Source organism: Macrobrachium rosenbergii, chromosome 12 (assembly GCF_040412425.1).
Source record: "Macrobrachium rosenbergii isolate ZJJX-2024 chromosome 12, ASM4041242v1, whole genome shotgun sequence".
Classification (NCBI taxonomy): Eukaryota; Metazoa; Arthropoda; class Malacostraca; order Decapoda; family Palaemonidae; genus Macrobrachium; species Macrobrachium rosenbergii.
This window is the reverse complement of record NC_089752.1, coordinates 103,220,588-103,233,612: the sequence shown is the minus strand read 5'-3', so window position 1 is coordinate 103,233,612 and position 13,025 is coordinate 103,220,588. Positions and strand designations below refer to the sequence as shown.

General features: G+C 37.0%; 1 protein-coding gene across 3 annotated transcripts in view; it reads right to left on the bottom strand.

Annotated features, from left to right (window-relative positions):
* SMC1 (structural maintenance of chromosomes 1) overlaps positions 1-13,025 on the bottom strand; it is a 67,346-nt gene that overhangs the window by 15,425 nt on the left and 38,896 nt on the right. For all 3 annotated transcript variants that reach the window (XR_010854689.1, XM_067112565.1, XM_067112564.1), the window contains exons 14-15: positions 7,351-7,529; positions 2,147-2,324 (exon numbers count right to left, since the gene is read on the bottom strand). Coding sequence is in view for 2 of the 3 variants with exons in the window: in XM_067112565.1 (XP_066968666.1) it covers positions 2,147-2,324; positions 7,351-7,529 (357 nt within the window). In the remaining variant the exon portion in view is untranslated. The remainder of the gene's footprint in view (positions 1-2,146; positions 2,325-7,350; positions 7,530-13,025) is intronic.

The following is a 13,025-nucleotide window of genomic DNA, read 5'->3' as shown; positions in this document are numbered from 1 at the left end:
GAGTGTATGTGATCATTTTAAATTAATGCTCTGGTGACAAACATTATTCAAAACATTGTGTTTATAACAAATAATGATTTATCACAAAAGAATTCACTAAAATACTACATGAATACAAATAAGCAGAAAAATTTTTTACAGTAAGTTGGAAATAAAAATAAACCCTGCAAAAAATTCAAATTTGAGAAGTGGACAAACTGCTCCCTCATAGAGCACTCTCAACCTTTCTTATTACTATGGATGTTTTCTGCAGAAAGTGTAGACTGAATAGCTGAGGAAACTCATTTCATATCTAACTCCATGATGGCAAAAATAATCTGAAATGACATTTTTAATTAATTTGTATTGCAATTGTACTAGCTATAGTCTTTAGCATTGTGTCCTGAACATTATTTCCATGGTCCTATCAAACTGCCTTTATTCTGCATATTCTCCTATGAAGTGGAATTGTAATACAAAATTTAGGCCAAAGGCCAAGTGCTGGGACCTAAGAGGTCATTCATCACTGGAAATGATGAAACAATTGTTAGGATAGGGTGGAAAGTAAGATGGAAGAAAGAGAATATGAATGGAAATATAGGAAAAGGGATAAAAGGGGTTGCAGCTAGGGGCCGAAGTAACCTTAAGTAACACCTACATTCCACTGCATGAGGTACGCTGATGGCACTACCCCCCTACACGGCTCATATAAGGTGGACATGGACAATAATACTGGCAGCCTGAGAGGTTTATCATCATTAATGGCTACATATAGTAACAATGCATGCATGTGTAAGTACAAACTTACTCTCTCTCCCTCCCTATAATCTGACTGGTTTTAAAATTGTAACCTATAGATTTTCAGGTCGACTGACAGCACTCGGAAACAATTACTACACCCAACAGTTCTTAGTAATTTTGTTACAGAATCTTAATACACATTATTACACTTACTTTCTTGAATTATTACCATACTTCGTTAAACTCACTAACATCCAGAGGGGTATATCTAGGAGTGTATTTTAATTTTTAAAAATGTAATTTCATGATTCCTATGGTTTAATATTAGTTTATCAAATAAAAATAAATTCCCTCATTCCCTCTTGGTTAAAAGAAACCATTCTGGGATTGGTTGATTCTTAACCTGCTTATTTTTTTTTTTTTTTTCCAAATCCAGATCCTGATGGGGCAGAAAACCTAATACCCTTACCTAGCAGAGAGAGAGAGAGAGAGAGAGAGAGAGAGAGAGAGAGAGAGAGAGAGAGAGAGAGAGAGAGAGAGAGAGAGTGTGTGTGTGTGTGTGTGTGTGTGTGTGTGTGTGTGTGTGTGTGTGTGTGTGTGTGTGTGTGTGTGTGTGTGTGTGTGTGTCCAAAACCTGGGCCAAAAGGAAAGTGATGGACCTGCTTGGTAAAGGAAATGAGACTATAATTCAGGAACACACAGGCAGGGAGAATTCAACAGCTCTCAAGGAAAAAGAAGTGGTCAAAAAACCCTTTGCAATCCAAAGACCTCTAATTTTTATATGGACACACCCAGCTGATGTTCCACGGTAGTTGGAGAGGAGGAAGGGGATTCTCCTCTGGTTAATGGGGAAAATATCATTTAATTTACTCTTCTAGTGCTATTATTCTATGGAAGCTTGCTAGGAAGGATAAAGGCTTTTTGGCCTTTTCATAACTACTCCATAAAAAGACAGGCATCCTTGTAGGAAACTGAAAGTGGACCTAGAAAAGAGGTTAGTGTGGAAATACTCTTAGAGGAAATAAATTATGCAATATTTCAATTGCCATATGGTATATGTCTATAACTTGGGAGCATCTGGATGTATAATGACTGAATTATGCCAGTTCTCATTCAATGGGTAATCCATTCTGAATGATTGCTCCACAGTGAGCATTCAAATCTAGATATGAACCTGGAGTATAAATCTTCACTAAACTCATTCTTCCAAAATTTAACCTTAAGGTTAAATTTGATTTTTAAAAATACTAAGGTTAAATTTGATTTTTAAAAATACTAAAGCAGTGAAGAACTTCATAAAAGACCACAAGAAATGCAAGATCTTGTATTGTTTGCTTCATAAATTACCAAAAGCATTTAGTTGAAATCATACCTGGAATGATAAATATGAGAAATAAGACAGGCATCTATGCCTTTATATACTTACATCTGGACAAATTCCAACAAGAGCATCTGCATTCTGGTAAAATTCTTCTTTTAAGGAGATGACAATGGTCTGCAAGTGGCTCTTCATTTCAACGATATATGAAGCAACTTTACCTATGTTTGTGTTGTCTAGAGCAGCATCAATCTCATCAAGTACAAAGAATGGTGCTGGCTGATAGCTGTAAGGAAAAGTCCTTGTTTAAAAACTTTAAGTCTATGTAAGAAAGTATTATTTTATATTACAGCATCTAATTATTTAGCCAATTTTATCACTGTCAAGTGCAAACCCTATACAACAAGCAAACTTTGTCAAACTAAGATGACTGAACCTTAAAGTTCTCTTAATGAAAAATACTCCAGAAATTTCTGAAAAACAAAGAAGGTTGCAATTGATTTTGAACTTTTTGATATTCCTACTATGCCTTATGACTAAATTTACAAGAAATAAACACCTATATTTCGAATTTAGAACTCTCATGAGTAAAAGGGTAACCAGTTACTAAGAAATATGCAATTTTATAAACAAATTGATTCCTTTGGTAACAATTCATCACTTTACAACTATATTGAGGTGTTAACTCTTTTTTCCGTCACTATAAAAATAAATTACAAGAAACGAGCTGACCATCTGCACATCTGGGCTCTCAAGTCTCCATCAGAAGAATATTATCATACCAAGTGCAGTCTCATCAAAGTGCAGTGTCCATGGGGTCAGAGGAAGGTCACATTACCTCAAGGTTTTAGCATTAAAAACCTGAATAGCAGTTTAATGGAAGGAGGTTTGCTCTTATTCAGGCACTGGCTCTCAGGGAATTGGAAACAGCAAACTACTGAATGACTGTGTCTTGCAGTCCAGGAGTTCTGAGGACTAACAATGGGTCAAGAAATGGACTGGTTTGTTGTTATTATAATTATAGTCTGTATTGCAAAAGGATTGAATCAATAATGATCAAAGCAATTACTCTTCTTCCATGGCATACACACTAGACCCTAGCTGAACATTCAGGGCTACAAATGACCAAGATTAGGAAGAAGAAAAGTCAAAGTCCAGAGCATCCTCTCTTTTTTGAGGGAGTAAATATCTGAACCACAGCTAAATGAGGCCAACTAAAGATACAACACACAAATACATTTGAAGATCTCCACAAAGTAAAACTGATGATAGAAGAAATTTCCCTATTTCTTTTATATGCCAGAGTTGTAGATATAGCCCTACTTTCAAGACCCCTGACTTATAAGCTGAAGGCTATGAGTTTGGCAATACTATCATAAGCCCTTAACCCTTAAACGCCGAGCCTCTATTTACAAAAGTGTCTGCCGTATGCCAGCGGCGTTCGGGAGTTAGCACCGAAGCGGAAAAAGTTTTTTTTTTCAAAAACTCACAGCATGCTTAGTTTTCAAGATTAAGAGTTCATTTTTGGCTCCTTTTTTTCTCATTGCCTGAAGTTTAGTATGCAACCATCAGAAATAAAAAAATATCATTATCATATATAAATATTGAAATATATGAGTGCAAAAAAAAATTTCATATACAATTGTATACAAATCGCGCTGTGAGCAAAACGGTTAAAGCTAATGAGTTATTTTTTTTCTTTGTATTGTACACTAAATTGCGATGATTTTGGTATATAAAAAACTGCAAAACGATCAAAGCAACACATAGAAAATATTATCACAAAATGATGCATGAATTCGTAACGCACTAATGTAAAAAAAAGTTTTTTTCAAAAATTCACCATAAATCGAAATATTGTGCTAGAGACTTCCCGTTTGTTGCAAAATGAAGGTAATTGATTGAATATTACTAGACTGTAAGTGTTTTAGCTTAAAATTGCAATTTTCGACCATTTCAGTCGCGTCAAAGTTGACGGAAGGTTGAAATTTTGGCACTTATCGTGATTTATAAGAAAATATTTCAAAACTGATAGGAGCTACAACCATGAGTTATTTTTTGTTGTATTCTACATGAAATTGCGCACATTTTCATATATAAAATTTTTTCTATTTATCGCGATTTATATGAAAATATTTCAAAACTGATAAATGCTACAACCATGAGTTATTTTTAGTTGTATTCTACATGGATTTGTGCACATTTCCATATATAAAATTTTATGTAACGACTAACATAAAACGGTTCAAACATTATGACAAAGTGACGAAAGAATTTCAGAGATGTTCGGCCGAGTTACCGCGCGGACGCAAGGAAAAAGTTTTCTTAACAAAATTCACCATAAATCGAAATATTGTGCTAGAGACTTCCAATTTGTTGCAAAATGAAGGTACATGACTGAATATTACTAGAATGTAAGAGTTCTAGCTTACAATTGCGTTTTTCAACCATTTCGGTCGAGTTAAAGTTGACCGAAGGTTGAAAATTTGGCACTTATCGTGATTTATATGGAAATATTTCAAAACTGATAGAAGCTACAACCATGATTTATTTTCTGTTGTATTCTACATGAAATTGAACACATTTCCATATATAAAACTTTATGTAACGACTAATATAAACTGGTGCAAACATTACGACAAAATGACCAAAGAATTTCTGAAATTTTCGGCTGAGTTACCGTGCGGACATAAGGAAAAAGTTTTTTCAAAAATTCACCATAAATCGAAATATTGTGCTAGACTTCCAATATGTTGCAAAATGAAGGTAAATGATTGAATATTACTAGAATGTAAGAGTTTTAGCTTACAATCGCGTTTTTCAACCATTTCGGTCGAGTCAAAGTTGACCGAAGGTTGAAATTTTGGTACTTATCGTGATTTATATGAAAATATTTCAAAACTGATAAAAGCTACAACTATGACTTATTTTTTGTTGTATTCTACATGAAATTGTGCACATTTTCATATATAAAACTTTATGTAATGACTAATATAAAACGGTGCAAACTTTACGACAAAATGACGAAAGAATTTCTGAGATGTTCGGCCGAGTTACGCGGCTTGGACGTAAGGAAAAAGTTTTTTTTTTCAAAAATTCACCATAAATCGAACTATTGTGCTAGAGACTTCCAATCTGTTGCAAAATGAAGGTAAATGATTGAATATTACTAAAATGTAAGAGTTTTAGCTTACAATTACGTTTTTCGACCATTTCGGTCGAGTCAAAGTTGACCGAAGGTTGAAATTTTGGCACTTATCATGATTTATATGAAAATATTTCAAAACTGATAAAAGCTACAACCATGATTTATTTTTTGTTGTATTCTACATGAAATTGCGCACATTTTCATATATAAAACTTTATGTAACGACTAATATAAAACGGTGCAAACATTACGACAAAGTGACGAAAGAATTTATGAGATGTTGGCCGAGTTACGCAATGAGCGTAAGGAAAGTTTTTAAAAAATTCACCATAAATCGAAATATTGTGCTAGAGACTTCCAATTTGTTGCAAAATGAAGGTACATGATTGAATATTACTAGAATGTACGAGTTTTAGCTTACAATTGCGTTTTTCGACCATTTCGGTCGAGTCAAAGTTGACCGAAGGTTGAAATTTTGGCACTTATCGTGATTTATATGAAAATATTTCAAAACTGATAAAAGTTACAACCATGGGTTATTTTTGGTTGTATTCTAAATGAAATTGCGCACATTTTCATATATAAAACTTTATGTAATGGCTAATATAAAACGGTGCAAAAATTACGACAAAATGACGAAAGAATTTCTGAAATTTTCGGCCGAGTTACCGGGCGGACGTAAGGAAAGTTTTTATCAAAAATTCACCATAAATCGAAATATTGTGCTAGAGACTTCCAATTTGTTGCAACATGAAGGTAAATAATTGAATATTACTAGAATGTAAGAGTTTTAGCCTACAATTGCGTTTTTTACCATTTCGGTTGAGTCAACGTTGACCGAAGGTTGAAATTTTTTGTAGTCGACGTACGGTATGTCCACTCGTCACCTGACAGACAATTTTAGTCAACTTACGATACGTCCAGTCGGCGTTTAAGGGTTAAAATGACTTGAAATTACAGCACTGTCTATGAGAAGTGCCATCAAATCTACACTGAACCATTATGAAATTTGTTATTTAACAAATGCCGAACTAATCAATTTAAAAGGGATAAAATTGCAACTGTATCTCCTACCCAAATACTGCATCATAATTCTGCCAACAAAGTTCCATGAAGATCTAAGGTAATGATTACAACACAAAACTGAGAACACACACCATAACTAACAATAAACAGTACAAAGGAAAAGAATGGGGATCATTTGATTGACATACCACAAGTTGAGGAAGATTTGATTGTACTAATGAATGAACTTACAGATTTTCAAGTGAAAATCAGGCTATATGAATATGCAAAACAGAGCCTGTAATCTGCAACTAATTGATACAACATAAAATGAAAACAAAAGAACTGTTCTGATAGCAAAAGAGGGTTATGAACTTCCCTACACAAAAATAAGCTGCTAAACAATCCATGAAGATTTTAAATGCCAACTAGGCGCTGGAAAAAAAAGGCCTAATTAGCAGCATTAGTTAGTATAATTATTTAAGGCCTAAAGGACCCAGATTAAACTAACTATAAAAAAATCTCTAAAATGGGGAAATTAAGGGTACTGATGGCTGAAATGGCAAAAAATGGGAAATTAAGACTGATGGCTGAAATGGCAAAAACAAGAGAGAGAGAGAGAGAGAGAGAGAGAGAGAGAGAGAGAGAGAGAGAGAGAGAGAGAGAGAGAGAGAGAGAGAGAGAGAGAGAGATTAAACTAACTATAAAAATCTCTAAAATGGGGAAATTAAGGGTACTGATGGCTGAAATGGCAGAAAAAAAACAAGAGAGATGGTCAAGTTCTGGGGAGCAAGGTCAACAGGTCGTACAGCCTGGCAGAAACATTTGGAAATGACAATTTTCTGCTAAAACGGCAGCTCTGAAGCCAAGATGCGCAGATGAGCAGGATTATTATTATTGTTATTATTATTATTTTTTTTTTTTTGTGTCTGGAATGGAGATGACACACCTGTGGGCAGTCATAAAGTGAAGGGTTGTTGCTGCATAAAAATTCTTGTTTCTGGAGCTGCAGTGTAACTGATTATGAAACACTTTCAAGTTGTAATAATTTTGAAATTCTATTAATTTAATAAGCCAATGACAATGTACATAACATTAAGGATTAACCAAAAGAAACCATAAATTTTTTCCAAAACCAAGATTAAACAAAATCACTGACCTGTGAATTGCAAAGAGTAAGGCTAAGGCTGCAATAGTCTTCTCTCCACCAGACAAGTTAGACATGGGCTGGAATCTCTTGCCAGGAGCAACACAATTGTAATTGATGCCATCTAAGTAGGGTTCCTCTGGGTTTTCAGGTCCAAGGAATGCTTGAGCAGAAGGATTTTTTGCAAGTGCCTTCAAAATACACAAAGTACTTAGTAATTTAGCAAAAAAACAAGCATCTGCCAAAATTAACCCTAATATAAATCCTGGGGAACCGTTAAAATTTGCTAAATTAATCACAATTGTTACTTATTCTCTCTGAAAACTGTCAGTAACAATTACAATACCTATAAGGCTTGCAGTAGCAAGCCTGATGGACAGCTTTTGTTTTCTTAACTAAAAATGTACCATTTATCTTGGACTGTACCATGTTTCTAATATGAACTTTCTTCCTTATGGTGTGGGGATGAAACTTCATGTACCATATAAATATAACAGATGGTATTGTATGAGATACTCAAGGGTGAAAAATATAAAAGGAGTTATGAATTTTCACAGATCAAATGTGCAGGAGCAGCAAATGAAGAAAAGAGGGAGGAAAGCACCATGTTGAGGAGGAACACTGTACCTACATTTTTCTTTTATCATGTTATAGGGCTTCCTACTGGTCTATGTCTTGAACTGAAGAAAAAAACTACACTTTTGGTAAATAGAAGTATCCCACTAGCAAACACTGAAAAATAAAATTTTTATAACATGTATTTCTTAAATACTTACTTCTCTATTATGATAGCTGTAATTCCTGCATCAGGCAGAAGGATGATAGTGTGTGAAACTAAAATACTAAAAAACTGCTTAGTTTGAACCATCTATTGACCCATCGCTTTTGGGCAATTCAAGTGTCTATTGTTTACCATTCTGTTTCTTCTCCTTCCACATGAGTGGAGAAGTTAGAAGGTGATACATATTAGAGGTAAGTTTTAAAAATAAGTTTTATTACAAAAATTTTTATTTTTTAACCGAATCTTACCTCTCTATTATGATAGCTGATTTACAAATTAAAGAAAAGGTGGGAAAAAGGTGCAAGGACAAAAAATTATAACCCCTAAGCAAACTGCAAAATTCCACCAGAAATAAGAAACACCTTACCTAACGATTAGAATCCAGCTGCTGGTACTGTTGCCAGGAGAGGACTACTTCATTAGGCTGCAAGGACCTCTGAAAGATGCTAGAGGCTCCTTGCAAGGAACACCATACTCACTTTGATTAGAAGCGGGACAAAAGGCCTTGTGCCTAGGCCAGCAGAGAAAAGAAGGTAAATGAATGAAGGCTCTTGCCTATCTCAAAAGAGGCACCTTCATACAAAAATTTACTAAGTAAATAGGAAAGGCTGGAGTATAGCTACCCGAATCTTTCAGGATCTGAGTTCCTCTGTAGTAACTAGGAGCAATATTGCTCTACTTAATTTGTACTGAATCTCTACATCTCAAAAATAATATCAAGCAAATATGGAAGTACATCTCCTCTGGGCTGCACTGACAACACTCAAGGCTGAAATTGAAGATAGTTACCACTGCTCTCACCTCACAAAGCTTATCATGAGACGTGGTAAGACAGGAGTCTGGATTAGTGTGTGCTTCCCTAATTAGGTTCTCAAACAGAGGCCATGCCATTTTTTGCCATAGGTTTGATCTGGTTTAGAACACACTGAGGTCCCTAGTCCTTTGCCCTTAAGAGACCATGATGTGACTGGACATAGGGAGGATTCTACCCACCTGGCACAAAGGAAGATATATTGGGGACAAAAAAGAGGCAGTGCCCAAGACTTAATGTTCATTCTTTGCCCTGAAGAAGGGCAAAAAGGAAAAGACTGTTCTTTGGGAAGTAGAGCCCACATTGAAGGAGAAGGCCTAAAGTTCCCTGACTGTAAAACAAAAAGTCTTAATCATCAAATCTTTTAGGAGGGCTAAGTTTAAGGGTTTAAATGGAGGTACACTTATATAAATACTTCAGCATTACATTAAGTCCCAGCCCAGTGATTTAATTTGAGATTAAGGACTCTAGATTAAGAAAGAAGCTGAAGGCTTCTTTAATGTCCAGGTTAGCATAAAGATCCCAACCAGAATGTCTTAATAGGATGCAACTGCAAAGCAATACCCATTAACAGCAAGGGCAGACAAACCTTTAGTGCAGTATAAATGAGTAAAGAATTTCATTAGGTTATTATAGAGGTATGGAGGCAGGAAATCCTCCTGGGAAAGCACCAAGCTCTGAAGACCGACCACAGTCTCTCGTACAGCACATTAGTAGATTGCCTTCTGGAATTAACGAAGGACCTTCCGCACTCCTCAGGAAAACCTCTTGTTTGCAAGAGACAATCAGGAGTCTCCACATAGTCAGCTGAAGCATGGGAAGGTTATTGTGAAACCTCATGCATCCAGTGTGCATGAGAAGATACCTCCTCAATGGGATGGGTCTAGGGTGGTCTATCAGACGAGACAGAAAATTTGGAACCGTTCCCTACATGGCAACCATGAAGTCACCACGGTCAAGTGTGAACTTGCTGTTAGCCAAAATTTATCATCACCCTTTGGACCACAGCTAAAGGGGATAAAGTATAAAGGTCCAGGTAAAACCCGTTAAACAGCATGCGTCTACTGCCCAAGCTTTGGCTCCTAAATATGCACACAAAAGTAGAATCTTATGGCAAAGAGATCTAAAAGGGCTGACTCCCATTGACCTTTGCAGACTTGTGGATGCCAAGTTCATTTCAAAGACAGCAGTTGATCCTCCCTGTTTAGCTGATTGGTCACAAAGTTTATTTCCTGGAACAACTGAGGAATGAAAAATGTTTCTTCCTTCTACCCAGGTTAAAATGCAACTTGATCGGGAACAAAACTCTGAGTTTGTGCCTCTTAACTGCTTAGGTAAGCCAGTTCTTACCCTGCACTAGCTCTTCCAATATTAAAAGGATCTTCTACACTGTAAGCATTACCAGTTGATTCATGTGTAGCTCCCATTCCTCCACAGACCAAACCCCTGACGTGCCTGGTGGCTGCAACCACACATCAACCTTCAGTTGACACACCTGAATACCATGAGGTCTGAATTCTTCAACTGAAGAAAGGCACCTTATAAATTACAAAATCAATGACTCCACCATCACAAGGGTCTTCTAAATACCTGGAGACCAGAAGTGCATGAAAACTGATTGATTTCTTATTCCCTTGATTCTTTAGAAAGAATATGATCAGCCTCATCCTTAAACTGGTTCCAGTTTCCCTACTGAAGCCATTTGGAATATCCGATGAATCAAAGACAAGGAATTGTCCCTGAAGATCAGCTCTTGAACAGTAACCTTGCAAATAAACCCTCTTACACAGGCCTGAAATCAGAGGCAGTAGAACTACCTTGAGTAAGTGGAGGGGAGAGCAGATGTTTGGGTAACATGAAGGCTGAGGCAACATCAGACAAAAAATCTAGCAGATATCTACCAGGGGTAGTTGGAAGGACCTTGGGTGAGGGAGATATCAACAGGGTAGAAAACTCACCTAGAAGGTAAACAGCGATCACACATAAGGCTGGTAGTCTACAAGGCCAATAACATCTAAGAACATAAGAAGGGCATGTAAGAAAATGCCTCATCCAAAGACATATAATTTGTACTTTTCTGTTCCAAAGCAACAAGCAGAACCCCATGACTTGCCAAAAGAGGAGGAAGGACATTGTCTGCAGACAGATTTTGCCTAAAATAATACCACTGATCTTTGGGTCAATCCTTGTAAGTTACACATATAACTGCAGAAGAGAGAGAACATACTTAGCTGCTACAAGAAGGGAACTGCAAATGGAGGTCCTCCTCCACGGATGACACAAATGTACTGATGGACTTAGCATCCATGCCAGCGCAATTACAGAGGCATTATGACGAGAGGAATGAAATGCCAAAAATACACAATAATTAACATACAGTCAAACTTCGGATTTCATATGCCCTGGATTTTGTACGTTTCAGACTTCGTCAACATTTTTCATCTAAATTTTGACTTTGGTTTCATACGTCCACTCAGAGATCATACCTGGAAATGCTCCTTCTGGGGCTCACCATGTGACCAGGCCGCGTAAGAAGTGCCCAAACAAAGCATCCTGCATGCTCTCATGACCCACTCTGCCTTTGTTTCTTGCTGAATGAGCATCATCTCACGTGTTATTCCACATCACCCAATGTCTTCGTTGTGTTTTTGTGCTTTTTTCATTAAGTGCAACTGCTAAGGAAGCCATTATGGGGCCAAAGAAAGTTCTGAGTGCCAGCTCTTCAGTAAAAAACATGAGAAATACGATAGAATTTAAGAAAGAAATTATAGCAAAGTACGAAAGTGATGTACGTGTGGCTGATCTCGCTAGGATTTATGGCAAGTCTGTATCAACAATTAGTTCCATCCTAGCAATGAAAAAAGAAATCAAAGAAGCTGATATTGCGAAAGAGGTAACTTCATTAACAAAACAGAGATCGCAACTGGTCAAAGATGTTGAGTTTTTGTTCGTGTGGATCAACAAAAAACAGTTAGTGGGAGATAGTGTGTCGTAGGCAATAACTTGCGAAAAGGCAAGGATGTTGCATGCCGATCTCACTAAGAAATCCCTGCTGTTAGTGAATTTAAGGCCAGCAGAAGCTGGTTTGAAAAATTCAAAAAGCAAATGGGTATACATAGTGTCCTAAGGCATGGGGAGGCTGTGAGTTCCGACAAACATGCCACTGAAGAATTCATTGAGGAATTCATGGAATATGTAGAGGCTGAAGAATTCCTCCCCCAACGAGTCTCCAATTATGACAAAGCAGGCCTCTTTTGGAAAAAAAAAAATGCCAAAGAGGACCTACATCACACAGGCAGAAAGTGCACTGCCAGGACACAAGCCTATGAAGGATTGGCTAACTCTCTTGTTCTGTGGGAATGCCAGTGGGGATTTCAAAGTGAAGCCCCCTTACTGGTGTATCACTCTGAAACTCCCTGATTGTTCAAAAAAAAACTGTCATCAAGAATAAACTGGCTGTGATGTAGAAGGCTAACAAAAAGGCATGGATCACAAGGCAGATTTTCACTGAGTGGGTCAATGAAGTGTTTAGCCCTATGGTGAAGAATACCTCTTGGAAAATACTTGCCACTCAAGTGCCTCCAGGTAATGGAGAATGTTCCCGCTCATCCTCCAGTCTTGAAACACCAACTGTTAGAAGAGTTTAAATTCATCACAGTGAAGTTCTTGCCCCCTAATACCACTCTTCTCATCCAGCCCATGGACCAACAGATCATTTCAAACTTCAAGAAACTACACCAAAGCACTGTTTCAAAGGTGCTTTGAAGTGACCTCAGGTACTGACTTGACCCTAAGAGAGTTCTAGAAAAATCACTTCAATATCTTCAATTGCATAAGCCTTATAGATAAAGCTTGGCAGGGAGTGACTTCCAGGACAATGAAGTCTGCTTGGAGAAAACTGTGGCCAGAATATTACCTTGAGAAGGATTCTGAAGGATTTGTGGCTGACCCTGACAACCCTACGCCTGTTGTAGAATCTATTGTTTTTAAGGAAGTCCATGGGCTTGGATGTGCGTGGCGAGGATGTGGAAGAGTTAGTGGATGCCCACAGGAAAGAGCTAACCACTGATTAAGGACATGTTTGCAAAGTCGAGT